Source organism: Tubulanus polymorphus, chromosome 8, assembly GCF_964204645.1.
Source record: "Tubulanus polymorphus chromosome 8, tnTubPoly1.2, whole genome shotgun sequence".
Taxonomy (NCBI): Eukaryota; Metazoa; Nemertea; class Palaeonemertea; order Tubulaniformes; family Tubulanidae; genus Tubulanus; species Tubulanus polymorphus.
This window is the reverse complement of record NC_134032.1, coordinates 15,168,282-15,183,735: the sequence shown is the minus strand read 5'-3', so window position 1 is coordinate 15,183,735 and position 15,454 is coordinate 15,168,282. Positions and strand designations below refer to the sequence as shown.

The 15,454-nt window shown below is 42.8% G+C and overlaps 1 protein-coding gene across 1 annotated transcript; it reads right to left on the bottom strand.

Moving 5' to 3' along the window:
• Positions 1-338: 338 nt before the first annotated feature.
• Positions 339-1,394, bottom strand: LOC141910406 (uncharacterized). Its single transcript, XM_074801144.1, has one exon. It carries the CDS (start codon positions 1,392-1,394, stop codon positions 339-341), a length of 1,056 nt encoding a protein of 351 aa, XP_074657245.1.
• Between the last annotated feature and the right edge of the window lie 14,060 nt (positions 1,395-15,454).

Here is a 15,454-nt window from a genome sequence, read left to right as displayed (position 1 = left end):
GTGCTTCACCTGAGACATTTTTGATTGAAAATGAACTACAAACACCAGACATTTAATGTCAACATCGCGAACATTTTATTCATCTCCCGAATAAATTTCATTCCTTACATCAAGCACATTTATAATAAGCATATAGATGTTAAATGTTTTTGAAGTGACATCACTTATAAAATTATTCTTTTAATCACAAGAATCCTAGAGCACACTTAACCAATTCACCCCTCCCCCTCATTTACATATGCAAATATATGCACCAATACGTATAATCTTATAGTTCATTCTATTCCTCGTACCCTACATCGGTACAAAAGTCGCCAGTTCAAACGTCAAACTAACGGTTATGGAGGTACGGGTGTTGTATTCATTCGACCGTTAGATCTGCGAGCGCCATCTGTCGACCAAACTCTAAGAAACTTCTCGACGAACGTTTCCCTGACTTTGCGACTGGTCAGCGCGTAGATTAGGAAGTTAACCGAATAGCTCATTTCCCATAGTATGGCGGTCAGCGGACCCGAAGCGAATTTCATTACTTGCCGCAAGTGCGGGAGCACGGCTACTACTGTAATAGTGACAATAGTAGGGAATAGTAACAATAGAAATACAGCCATCACGAAGAGCATGAGTCGAGTGACTTTGTTATTGGTCAGTTTAACAGCGGCGATCGGAAGTCTAGCACTGCGCATGTTCAGAACTGTGACTATACTGACACAACAGAACGTAATGACGAAGAACGGTACATAGCCGATCATCAGAACTCCGACAGTGCGCGAGTCGTAGCGTCGATCGGGCATTCGACAACCGGCCGCGACGTCGTAGTCCATCCACGGACGCAGCGAACCGTCGATCAACATCACGCACAGTACGCCGAGAACCGTACAACAGGTGGCGCCACGTGCCGATCGACGGCGACACAAACGCGAAGCCGACATCGGGAAACAGACGACAATGAAACGTTCAATGCTAATCAATGTAACCAGCCAGCTGCTCAAAATCGCGAAATACATGCTTGTATACTTCAGAAATGTTTTCGCCACTTTGTCACTGACCCGGATGATTAAGGGTCCACCCGAAAGCGCGCTGATGAAATTAATCCAGAAAATCCCGTGAAGTATCAAATTGCACCCGTCGCTCACGGCTAGGGCTGCCAGGTAGACCGCGAACGAGCACTTGCGCATTTTCGGCATCGTCATAACGATAAACGATACGACATTCGACATCAGTCCGAAAACGATAAAAAACGACGTGCAAATTATTTGTACCCATTTCATCCACGAGGCCATCGTGTCGACTAAATCCACCGGAGAGATGAAGTACAGGTAGCAATAGTACGCACCGAACTGATCTTCAGCGTGCAGACGACTTTCATTCGTGTTACTCGAAGTAGTGGAATCCATTTTCTTGAAAAAAAGATTCAAATCTCGAATTGCTAAAAATTGTTACCTTAAAAGTCACTCCTAATCGATCGGGTCATTTTTGTAAACCGCAATGAAATTCGCAATAAAACACGTCATATCGCTGTTTTACCAAGAAAATAAAACCGGCGAAATTTTAAATACGTTTAATATTTCATCGATCAGAAATATTCTTACTTTTAAACGCCGGTTTGTAAATATATATATATATGTAAGTTTTACCTTTTTTTCTACGCGCGTCCGACACGAAGGAGTTCCGATTCGCTTCGTAACACGCAGGGGCCGGTTGCTCAAAAGTTGGTTAGAGTTAACCAGTGGATAGTTGATATGGTGACAATTGAAATTTCATTGTTACTGTGGTATTTAACGACTTGTTATCATTAACCAACCTTTGAGCAACTGGCCCCTGGTTTTAAAAGTATGTAATCCTATCGATAAAACAATGAGTAAATGCCGACCGCGACGCGATGGTGAGTTAGAATATACCACTGAGGACACAGTGCGCAATATCCACTTAAACGACAGTTTTTCTGAGTGAATCAAAGCTTTCGGTTTTCGACGCGTCGTCTGATCACTACAGTGCTAGTGTCTCAAACTTATCGAGCGTGTGGATGGTGAGAATCCTCGGAGGTAAAACGTCAATCTTAATCGTATTGCCACGCCTCTTCCGTGGCCACGCCTCTAACGGGCATCAACAACTCGAAACGGCCGTCGCTCGAACTAAGGCTGCGTTTAACTACTTTTTTAAACTTCATGCTAAGAAAGTAAAAAAATTTTTAAAGCATTTAATAAGTAAAATACTTAATTAACACCAACGCCCCTAGCGGATCCTCGATTTCCACAGTAGCTTCGCGATTGCGATTGCGTTAAACATTGAAATTATATAATACTTATATACTAGCCAAATACCCAACAGAGAGTTATTTCATTCATAACAAAAAACAGATTGAGCAATGAAAATAAAATTGCGTGAACAATTGCGAGGGACCCTGGAGTGTGCTGCTGCTGCTGCCGCTGCCGCTGCTGAGTTCAAACCCCGCTGGTACCGGCTGAAAACAAAACGAATTCTATAGGTATTCTTTAGATTAAAGATAGGTTGCATTTTGTGGATAAGTTATACGCCCCGAACTTAACCCCTCAGTCCTGAGCATGGCTGGTTCGTGGCGCTCCGCATATTGCGTATAGGGCTCGCGTGAACCACAACCGCCTCTACGCGTTAGAGAAATATAGCATAACCAGGGATGGGCCGGGCTATATAATGGTCTGTCATCTAATCATCACCTTTGGTTGAATATCCAACTTGGTGATATCACATTCAATTGTCAACAACCAAAGTTTGCGCACTTCAATTAGCAACCTGTAAATTGTTGTAATATTTTGTGCGATTTTCGCTGCGAATTTATCGCACAGCGCGGAGTGGACACACCTATGCGATCAGCTGTTAAAGACCTCATGCCGAGTTCGGGTTCATCTGATCAAAAAGATGGCTAGGTCCAGGAAACTTAAGACCGGCTTAGATGTATATAGATCCCTCCAATAGTATATATAGTATTGTAAATAGTTGATGTATATATATCTTGTTACGTTTTCATTCTCTAAATTTTAATCACTTCAGTGTTGTTTTGTAAATATTTGTATATAAATATTTCATAGTATTTATTTATTTCTGTCAAAGTTGTTTACAAACTTGTAATGACAATAAATAAAAGATAATGATACATATGACGGTTTATGCGATTTAGAGATTATGGTCCCTGAGTAGCAATTTTCTTCTTTTAAATAATTGATATAAACACTTGCCTAGTTTTATAATGGTGGCAGGACAGTTGGAAGTTAATAAGTTAATAAATTTGAAGACAGATGGATGGTGAACATAATAGTTCGAAAACAAATTGCTTCTCAGGGCACTGTAAGCATTGCAATACGTGGTACTCATCATCTACTTGGTCAGTGTGACAAAAGCTATATACATGTGTAATAATTTTCCTCCATATACCGTGGAAATGGTTGCAGTGTAAATAAAATCGTAATCGTAATCATAATCGAATGAATTATGGCGTTGGAACTAGTACACTTTAAGGGATGGGTGCCACCTGCCGAGGGAGGAACGTGACCTGTACATCCTCTATTCAGTATCAGGACCACTCTGAACCAATATCAGTAATTACTTGGTACGAACCCGGAACACCCCTGTACATCCTCTATTCAGCATCAGGACAACTCTGAATCAGTGTCAGTAATTACTTTTGATAGGATATCAACATTTTACCGTACGGTGCTGCCGCTATGCTCATTGTTAGCGGGATTTCCATACACTAATGTAAGTCAACTCTGGCATGCTAGGGTTACGGTTATAAGGAGATTCATATGTACTTTACAAGTGTCCGCTCATACCCAGTCGCTGATACCCCAATGCGCGAATCGTCCGCTAGCTTGTCAAAAATCGTCCGATAGCTTGTCAATATCAATTCAATTGATTGACACGCTAGAGGCTGCATTAGTATACATTTTACACACTCAGTCCATAAAGGGCCCGATTATGAAGAGAATGTTGTTGCTGTATCGGTATAGGCATAGGCCTGCTTCCAATAGAAGTTCCAGACTGTTGAAATCACTCTACATTTAGATTTTAGGCTATGATAGAGATTCAATAGCACTGCCACCAACTGGCGTGTGCTGACTGCTGGTAAATGCAATCAATGAAATTTATTACTTTTTTCATCACTTGGATGTTCAACTTCAGTTTGATCTTGAAAATAGCATAAATATATATTTTTAGATGTTGACATACTATCATAAATATGTCATATCAATATCGTGATACTGTGCCACAGACTGGGGTAAAATGTGTCTCAGCCCTGTAGCTGTATAGAGAGGACAATCCACTAAGTTTGGGGGTCAACCGTAGCCCAGACTAAATCATCCGGTATCTCAGGTACTATAATATATATAAAGACAATCTTATAGTACCTGAGATAGGCCTACTTAATTGTCACCGGTTACCACAGAACACATGTTGTTTAATTGTCACCGGTTACCACGGAACATGAGTTGTTTGATTGTCACTGGGTACCACGGAACATGAGTTGTTTGATTGTCACTGGGTACCACGGAACATGAGTTGTTTAATTGTCACTGGGTACCACGGAACACAAGTTGTTTGATTGTCACTGGGTACCACAGAACACAAGTTGTTTAATTGTCACTGGGTACCACAGAACACAATGTCATGTTATTTCATATTTAATCACTAGGTACCACAGAACACAAGTTGTTTAATTGTCACTGGGTACCACGGAACACAAGTTGTTTAATTGTCACTGGGTACCACAGAACACAAGTTGTTTAATTGTCACTGGGTACCACGGAACACAAGTTGTTTGATTGTCACTGGGTACCACAGAACACAAGTTGTTTAATTGTCACTGGGTACCACAGAACAAAAGTTGTTTAATTGTCACTGGGTACCACGGAACACAAGTTGTTTAATTGTCACTGGGTATCACAGAACACAAGTTGTTTAATTGTCACTGGGTACCACGGAACACAAGTTGTTAACTTGTCACTGGGTACCACAGAACACAAGTTGTTTAATTGTCATTGGGTACCACGGAACATGAGTTGTTTAATTGTCACTGGGTACCACGGAACACATTTTATTTCATTGTCACTGGGTACAACAGAACACAAGTTGTTTGATTGTCACTGGGTACCACAGAACACAAGTTGTTTAATTGTCACTGGGTACCACAGAACACAAGTTGTTTAATTGTCACTGGGTACCACGGAACACAAGTTGTTTAATTGTCACTGGGTACCACGGAACACAAGTTGTTTAATTGTCACTGGGTACCACGGAACACAAGTTGTTTAATTGTCACTGGGTACCACGGAACACAAGTTGTTTAATTGTCACTGGGTACCACGGAACACAAGTTGTTTAATTGTCACTGGGTACCACGGAACACAAGTTGTTTAATTGTCACTGGGTACCACGGAACACAAGTTGTTTAATTGTCACTGGGTACCACGGAACACAAGTTGTTTAATTGTCACTGGGTACCACGGAACACAAGTTGTTTAATTGTCACTGGGTACCACGGAACACAAGTTGTTTAATTGTCACTGGGTACCACGGAACACAAGTTGTTTAATTGTCACTGGGTACCACGGAACACAAGTTGTTTGATTGTCACTGGGTACCACGGAACACAAGTTGTTTAATTGTCACTGGGTACCACGGAACACAAGTTGTTTAATTGTCACTGGGTACCACGGAACACAAGTTGTTTAATTGTCACTGGGTACCACGGAACATGAGTTGTTTAATTGTCACTGGGTACCACGGAACACATTTTATTTCATTGTCACTGGGTACAACAGAACACGAGTTGTTTGATTGTCACTGGGTACCACAGAACACAATGTCATGTTATTTCATATTTAATCACTGGGTACCACAGAACACAAGTTGTTTAATTGTCACTGGGTACCACGGAAAACATGTTATTTCATTGTCACTGGGTACAACAGAACACAAGTTGTTTAATTGTCACTGGGTACCACAGAACACAAGTTGTTTAATTGTCACTGGGTACCACGGAACACAAGTTGTTTAATTGTCACTGGGTACCACGGAACACAAGTTGTTTAATTGTCACTGGGTACCACGGAACACATGTTGTTTGATTGTCACTGGGTACCACGGAACACATGTTATTTTGTATTTAATCACTGGGTACCACGGAACACATATTTTCTTTCTATGGTATATAATAAAACTGCTTGTTTCGAATAATATCTTTCTTATGATTCGTTTGGATCGGCGTTTAATCAATGGATAAATCACAAGGAATGGACCCATGTTCCAGCAGACTAATTTTAAAGATACTTTTGATAAAAATGTAAAACCTCTAGAAACCGTGACGATACATCCCACAAGGCCTGACGGATAGCCGTTACTGCGGCGCAGGACTACTCATTACTATTTACTAAGACATTAAGTGGAACACTTTATATTTAGTGTCGGCCAGAAAGATCTATTAGAGGCATCAGTCGCGAAAAACATGGTTATTCTATAACTGGGTACCGAACCCATATATATATAGAATAGAAATAGAGATCGTATGAATATTAATCGCCGAAATCGATAGCAATAAAATGTTCAATAAAGTCTTCATTAGAATTTGAGTGGGTACGAGAGACAAACTGGGTTACCGAAAAAAACATGTACAGGGATGTCCAATAGAAAGCGGAACTAAAACATGGACTAATGCTGGACTCAGTCCCACAGTTCTGGAGCCAGTTCCACCTGGACTCGAGTTTCACAGTTCTGGATCAGTTCCACCTGGACTCAGTTCCACAGTTCTGGACCCAGTTCCACAGTTCTGGATCCAGTTCCACAGTTCTGGAGCCAGTTCCACCTGGACTCAGTCCCACAGTTCTGGAGCCAGTTCCACTTGGACACAGTTCTGGAGCCAGTTCCACCTGGACTCAGTTCTGGAGCCAGTTCCACCTGGACTCAGTTCCACAGTTCTGGAGCCAGTTCCACCTGGACACAGTTCTGGAGCCAGTTCCACCTGGACCCAGTTCCACAGTTCTGGAGCCAGTTCCACTTGGACACAGTTCTGGAGCCAGTTCCACCTGGACCCAGTTCCACAGTTCTGGAGCCAGTTCCACCTGGACTCAGTTCAACAGTTATTAATGGACTTCAGTCCCACAGTTTGACTGGTCGATTCACAATGTTAATCGTGTCTCACGTTTTGTCTTGTATAAAATAATTGTTCACCTCCACCTCGCATTTTCATTAAATCGACTTAAGAAAGATGCTGAATTTGAAAAATGTTTGAAATTGATTTATTCTATCTAGAAAGTACAGCATCTGTTTATAAAATAGCATACAGCGTGTATGTGGATCTATAACCCATTATAACCTATATATTTCGTATGTTGGGTCCACTGTTGCCATTGTATCCGGATGTAGGTTCAGGTCAGTTCGATTCTGATCGACTGTTTTCACAATGGTCTCGGCGCGCATTCCATTTCCGACGCTACCATTGGATATGACAGGTATTGTTCAACGGACGCATGGATGGACCGCGACCCTGATCCAACATTCCTTTCGACCACTGGAAGCCAGACAGCAAACACGTCTGCGAAAAATGCTCCCGAAACTCAGGAACTTCTACATTTGGTACAACTGTAAGTGTTCAAACCGATAGAAATATATTTTAGAAAGGCTTCACGAACTCTTTTTCATTTTAACTACATTTTTCTGAACCCGGTTCAACTGTTGTCGGTTTAGTTTGACTCGAATAGTTAAAAACAAAAAGTTCATTTTCGAAATGTGAATTGTTAAACTTTTCAGTTAAATTGCGATTGGTCACATAATTAAACAGTTAATATCTAGGTTTAAATTTGTTCACAAAACTGTTTCGGCCAATTGTTTACAATTACAATTGAACTAATTGGTACTGTTTAATTCTTGTCGTTTTAAGCTCCATTTATTTCATTTAGAAATATACAATATTTTGTATTCTTTTGTAGGTATATAAAAAACAGTTGAAAGCACTATAATGAAAGAATGTCTCGATGAGCGCCTTTTGGTCGGATAAAACAGACAAGAGTAAGTTATTTAAATCATATATTCATTAGGATTCCTGAAAACCGTTTGTTTCTTGTTCAATGAAAGGTGTTGAAGACTTGTTGCGCAATTTCCTATCTGGAAGCAAGTGGTTTGACAACGAAACTAGGCTGGCTCCGGATTCAGACGGTATGATGCTCCACGCGCATGTGCTACTGTCTTCAAAATGTCCTGCCCCTTTTCATAATAGTCTGATCCCATAGGTAGAAAGGGGGCACACATTTTCACAAGACGAGGCTGATAATTCTATAAACAAAAAGGAACCATTCATATTTATTGTCTGGAAATCTCAATGCAGTTAATGTTCTAGAAAGGATCAGGACTTTGCTTAGAAGTTGCACAAAGGAAGTAAATTTGCAATCACCACCAAAATTTGTCGTGGATTATGCCATTGTTTTATAAGTTGTCCCACCCTCAGTTCATCTTGACACCCACTAGGGATTCGAACCCACTGCGCTTTGATCTGTTCTCGAACCGGGCCAATCACAGCGCTTGTCACAACCGTCAGTTGGATATTCCGTTAAATGGACCAATCGGCGATCAGCGGAAGGAAGTATTCCGCAAGTTGATATATGACGTCAGTCGTTGAGCGATACCAGACCCCTGGGCCAAATTCGGTTTTCGTATCTAGTCGACTAGTGGTCGGAACAAATAATCGAATGCGCTTGATTTTCGAACTATTTCCGGACTATAGTTCCGACTAACGGACATTCGGTTTCACTTCGACTAACTCAGATAACCGAAGGTGGCCCTGGCAAGCGAGGATCGCATCAACCTCCTTCCGCGCTCCAATATAATCGTTACACCTGCAGCGAAAGAGTTTAATGCGCGATGAATTTCTGCAGGGGAATCCCCGGAATCCAGTCACTTCCTCTTCAGCATCTCACTAATACGACTGTAGTGACACGTGTGCGCTTCAGCTGTCTGTATCACTGTCTGTAACCAGAGTGTGGTCTCTATCACAAACTAAACCAAAGAGGTTATCACCAAAGATGATTAAAAACTATCTGATATTTATTGCACAACATGAGAATGAACAGACCCGATGATATGATGTCATCTAAAACACGTACAGGTCACAAGTTACCAAATCCGTGAGATGTTGTTAGTTTAGGGTTTTACAACTCTCCACTGACTGATACCGCCACCACCAGCATTACACCCATCAAAATCTCAAACCATTGATGTTGCTGCTGCTGCAGCTGCTGATGCTGTTTCAATCGTTACCTTAGTGTCACACAATACTAGGACCGCGCCCCTGTGACCACCTTTGCTTCATAATTTTCAGATCAATCAAACTGGTTTTTATAACATTTGAATTTTATGATTTCAGGCATTCCTCTTGAGAACATGGAACATCCACTGGGACCACCACACTCGCAGGGGCAGCATCCACTGAGACCACCACACTCTCAGGAGCAGCATCCACTGAGACCACCACACTCGCAGGAGCAGCATCCACTGGGACCACCACACTCGCAGGGGCAGCATCCACTGAGACCACCACACTCTCAGGAGCAGCATCCACTGAGACCACCACACTCGCAGGAGCAGCATCCACTGGGACCACCACACTTGCAGGAGCAGCATCCACTGGGACCACCACACTCGCAGGAGCAGCATCCACTGGGACCACCACACTCGCAGGAGCAGCATCCACTGAGACCACCACACTCGCAGGAGCAGCATCCACTGAGACCACCACACTCGCAGGAGCAGCATCCACTGGGACCACCACACTCGCAGGAGCAGCATCCACTGAGACCACCACACTCGCAGGAGCAGCATCCACTGAGACCACCACACTCGCAGGAGCAGCATCCACTGGGACCACCACACTCGCAGGAGCAGCATCCACTGAGACCACCACACTCGCAGGAGCAGCATCCACTGGGACCACCACACTCGCAGGAGCAGCATCCACTGGGACCACCACACTCGCAGGAGCAGCATCCACTGAGACCACCACACTCGCAGGAGCAGCATGAAAGAAAAGATAAGTAGAAATATTTCAATCTTTTTTCAGAGTATAGAAAATAAAGATGCAAGTTTTCAAAACTCCCCGCTTCAGCCCGGTCAGGTGATTCCCTACCCAGTCAGGTGATTCCCCGCCCGGTCAGGTGATTCCCCGCCCGGTCAGGTGATTCCGCGCCCGGTCAGGTGATTCCCGGCCCGGTCAGGTGATTCCCCGCCTGGTCAGGTGATTCCCCGCCTGGTCAGGTGATTCCTCATCGGTCAGGTGAATTTTGTTATCTGTTCAGCTGTTTCCAATGTTTTTTTGTTCTGCTGTTTCCGTTGTTTTTCTGTTCAGCTGTTTCTGCTGTCTTTTTATGATTGCTAGAAAAATAGGGACTTAGGAAAAAATATGAAAATTAAGGTTTAAACTCCTATAGTTTATATATAAATATATGATTGTGCATTAAATTAATTGGTTCTTCACTGCTTGTATTTCTCACTCTGATGAATCTTAGATCCTTCTTAAATAAATATGAATACAAATTTATTTTCACTTTCCATGGGACGCGTATAGCAGCTCGACCTGTACATGTTAAACAGCGCCACCTATATCCAACTTTCTTCGCGTAGATTTTTGCAAAATATTATTTAGAAAAGTTTGATTTAAAGCGAATAGAAAGAGAATAATGATAATTATTTCACCATCAACAATAAAAAGAATTACAAAAATCATGCAGGTTAGAAATATTAAATCTCTGCAAGCAGGGGCTTTGACTGTACCTGTTTTTACACTTGTTTTCTAATATAGTATGAATAAATTAGCATGAAAGCAGTAAATTTGAACTTACCGAAGGACTTGACGTAAGCGGGCCGGGCCGCCCGTGCCCACAAACTGATTTTTTTTTGCTTTTGGCATATTCTAGAAAAATAAATAGAACAATTAAATCATATGAAAATAGATTATTATATCAGACATGAATCATGCACAGTTTAGTCAATTATTCCTGTATATGGTTCACTCAGTAGAGTACTGAACATAAAGTAACTAATAAACAGGTGAATCTAGTAACAATCGCTCAACAGAATGTAGAGTACAAGTCAGACACCTCGGCTACTAATGGATTTCTCTTCAAAAATGTAAATTAAGATAAACTCAAAATACTATAATTAATTCATTAATGGATAAGATTGTACATGTCTGCAATGGCGGCCATATTGGAAGAGTGAAAAATTAGATTGTCAACAGCGTGTTATCGTGGACCACATTACACCTATGTTACTAGATTTAAAAGAAGCAATTTGCTGCGACAGTCAAAAAACACCCCTGCTCAATATGGCCGCCAATTTGACCTTGGCTTCACTATAAATATGGCCGCCGGCTTGGAGACACCATACATCCGCCCTCGGACTCTTTCTGATCAATGCTGTAGTGCTGGAACAACATTGTTTGGCGAGTGAACGAGTGACCGCCCGAGATACGGATGGAGGAGCAGGAGGAGCAGGACCCGCACCATCCCCAGCCCCACCACCATCCCTCCTCGGCCGCTTCCTATTTATCCCCTCCCCTTCCTCCCGATTACCTTCGTCAGCCGCACCATCCGCAGGGGCTACTCTTGCCTCCCCTCCCTGAGGAGCCACGACGACCGCAACTTTTCTTTTGGTTTTTTTAGGCGGTGGTCGTGTCTGTAAAGAGAAAAAATAAAAAATTTGTTTAGCATAGAATTAAATATCAGTATTAAAAATCAAAATGAGAAAATCAGCGATTCAACAAATAAACACCTATAAACACCTGCACCGGCGAAACAGGGTCCACCACCTGCGAAGGAGCCAACTCAGGGGTTAGTGGAGCTGGCTCCTCAGGCTGTTGAGACAGCGTGGGATTTATCGTTTTGGTGCAGCTGATAACTGTTTCCCAAAGTTGGGTAGCTGCCTCGTAGCCTTGTTCAGACTCTCCTTGTTGCTTTGCCAATTCATTGGCTATAGTTTCAGCTGAAATGAAAAGAAAAATTATTAAGGATCACGAATATGAGACATTTATTTGGGATATACATCATTGTCATCTTACAGTACTGAAAAACATCAAACTAGAATTATAACTTACCGGTCGTACGGGCGACAGCGGTATAGTGTCGTCTAATGTTGTGTTCTAGAAAAATAAAATGATTTTAAAGATTAAATCGTGCATTTTCACTGCGACAAACTGAATTCATCAAATCTATTAAATTTGTCGGTGAGATGAACCGTAAAGAGCCCCCCGGGTATTGGGGTAATTAACGCTCCTCCCACTCTCCATCGGTATGCCAGGCCACCACCTCTACCTCTCGGGCCACTCGATCACTCGCCAGCCCCATCACCATCAGCTCAGCTGCTTCCTATGTACTCTTACCAAATCAATGGGTTCTCCTCCGCTTGATGAGTTGATATTCCCCTTGGAATGCCCCTTCAACGTCGCAGAGCAAGGTAATTGGGTCGTCAAACTCAATTATCCTTGACCAGCCAGGGCCACGCACGAGCTCTACAACGGGGGAGGGTTCTACCCCGGCCGGAGCAGTTGTTTTTGGTGGTGGTGAAGGTCATCGCGCTGGTGGTGAAGACCCTGGTGGTGAGGATCTAGGTGCAGTAGGCAACTCCTCATCACTCGACTCCACCGAAGTATCTGGCTGTTGGGGAGGAGCCGCACGTTTTCTTTTCTTATGTGTAGATGCCCCAAACCTCCCGTGAGTCGACTTCCCTACGGTTTTTTCCGGGGCGACCTGCGCGGGCCAGGAGCCTGAACCTGTGGCGCCTCCGTCCGGGCTACCACGGCATGGCAGACACTTTAATAGTTACCATGTCGAATGTTCAGATTTTGGCAGCACGCGCTGAAGCTGCTCATAATTCCCTTAGACATATAAGAGGGAATGGGAGTTTAGGATACTGACTGATTGAAATATTTATACTTACGGGCGTCAGCCGCGGTGACGGCCTTGAGGCAGGAGGAGCTCTACCCTAGAAACAACAATAATATAAACATAATTAGTCAAATTCATTAAGGGTTGAATTTTTAAGCATTTTTAATGCAAGGATTTTTATGTCAACTTTCCCCCTCCCCTTCCCCCTCCCCCTTAATTAGACTTTAAAATAAGATGATAAAATAGAATATAGCATTTTTCTTGAATTTCAACAATTAAGAGTAAAATTCAGGAAAGAATCAATTATAAATGTGACTTATGGGACATCCTACACCGTGACCGCTTTATTTTGCGATGGCCTCGTCATATTTGGGAGAAAACAAGTGTCAAAATACAGGCCATAATGGTAAAATAGGCTGTTTGGATTTGTATTGTGCCAGGAGAAGTGAAAGTGAAATTGCTTTAGAATCCTTCAATTCAAATACCATTTTATTCAAAACGTTACCAAATTCGTTCATGTTTATCATTGGTCTCATTAACGGTGTTATTTAACAGAACACTTTGACTCTACCTGTTTTTACACTTGTTTTCTAACATAGTATGAATAAATAAGCATGAAAGCAGTAAATTTGAACCGAAGGACTTGACGTAAGCGGGCCGGGCCGCCCGTGCCCACAAACCGATTTTTTTTTTGCTTTTGGCATATTCTAGAAAAATAAATAGAACAATTAAATCATATGAAAATAGATTATTATATCAGACATGAATCATGCACAGTTTAGTCAATTATTCCTGTATATGGTTCACTCAGTAGAGTACTGAACATAAAGTAACTAATAAACAGGTGAATCTAGTAACAATCGCTCAACAGAATGTAGAGTACAAGTCAGACACCTCGGCTACTAATGGATTTCTCTTCAAAAATGTAAATTAAGATAAACTCAAAATACTATAATTAATTCATTAATGGATAAGATTGTACATGTCTGCAATGGCGGCCATATTGGAAGAGTGAAAAATTAGATTGTCAACAGCGTGTTATCGTGGACCACATTACACCTATGTTACTAGATTTAAAAGAAGCAATTTGCTGCGACAGTCAAAAAACACCCCTGCTCAATATGGCCGCCAATTTGACCTTGGCTTCACTATAAATATGGCCGCCGGCTAGGAGACACCATACATCCGCCCTCGGACTCTTTCTGATCAATGCTGTAGTGCTGGAACAACATTGTTTGGCGAGTGAACGAGTGACCGCCCGAGATACGGATGGAGGAGCAGGAGGAGCAGGACCCGCACCATCCCCAGCCCCACCACCATCCCTCCTCGGCCGCTTCCTATTTATCCCCTCCCCTTCCTCCCGATTACCTTCGTCAGCCGCACGATCCGCAGGGGCTACTCTTGCCTCCCCTCCCTGAGGAGCCACGACGACCGCAACTTTTCTTTTTCTTTTGGTTTTTTTAGGCGGTGGTCGTGTCTGTAAAGAGAAAAAATAAAAAATTTGTTTAGCATAGAATTAAATATCAGTATTAAAAATCAAAACGAGAAAACCAGCGATTCAACAAATAAACACCTATAAACACCTGCACCGGCGAAACAGGGTCCACCACCTGCGAAGGAGCCAACTCAGGGGTTAGTGGAGCTGGCTCCTCAGGCTGTTGAGACAGCGTGGGATTTATCGTTTTGGTGCAGCTGATAACTGTTTCCCAAAGTTGGGTAGCTGCCTCGTAGCCTTGTTCAGACTCTCCTTGTTGCTTTGCCAATTCATTGGCTATAGTTTCAGCTGAAATGAAAAGAAAAATTATTAAGGATCACGAATATGAGACATTTATTTGGGATATACATCATTGTCATCTTACAGTACTGAAAAACATCAAACTAGAATTATAACTTACCGGTCGTACGGGCGACAGCGGTATAGTGTCGTCTAATGTCGTGTTCTAGAAAAATAAAATGATTTTAAAGATTAAATCGTGCATTTTCACTGCGACAAACTGAATTCATCAAATCTATTAAATTTGTCGGTGAGATGAACCGTAAAGAGCCCCCCGGGTATTGGGGTAATTAACGCTCCTCCCACTCTCCATCGGTATGCCAGGCCACCACCTCTACCTCTCGGGCCACTCGATCACTCGCCAGCCCCATCACCATCAGCTCAGCTGCTTCCTATGTACTCTTACCAAATCAATGGGTTCTCCTCCGCTTGATGAGTTGATATTCCCCTTGGAATGCCCCTTCGACGTCGCAGAGCAAGGTAATTGGGTCGTCAAACTCAATTATCCTTGACCAGCCAGGGCCACGCATGAGCTCTACAACGGGGGAGTGTTCTACCCCCGCCGGAGCAGTTGTTTTTGGTGGTGGTGAAGGTCGTCGCGCTGGTGGTGAGGACCCTGGCGGTGAGGATCTAGGTGCAGTAGGCAACTCCTCATCACTCGACTCCACCGAAGTATCTGGCTGTTGGGGAGGAGCCGCACGTTTTCTTTTCTTATGTGTAGATGCCCCAAACCTCCCGTGAGTCGACTTCCCTACGGTTTTTTCCGGGGCGACCTGCG

Bases quoted from the DNA above. Each gene is read 5' to 3' on its own strand.
- LOC141910406 (XM_074801144.1), bottom strand. From the start codon at position 1,394: ATGGATTCCACTACTTCGAGTAACACGAATGAAAGTCGTCTGCACGCT.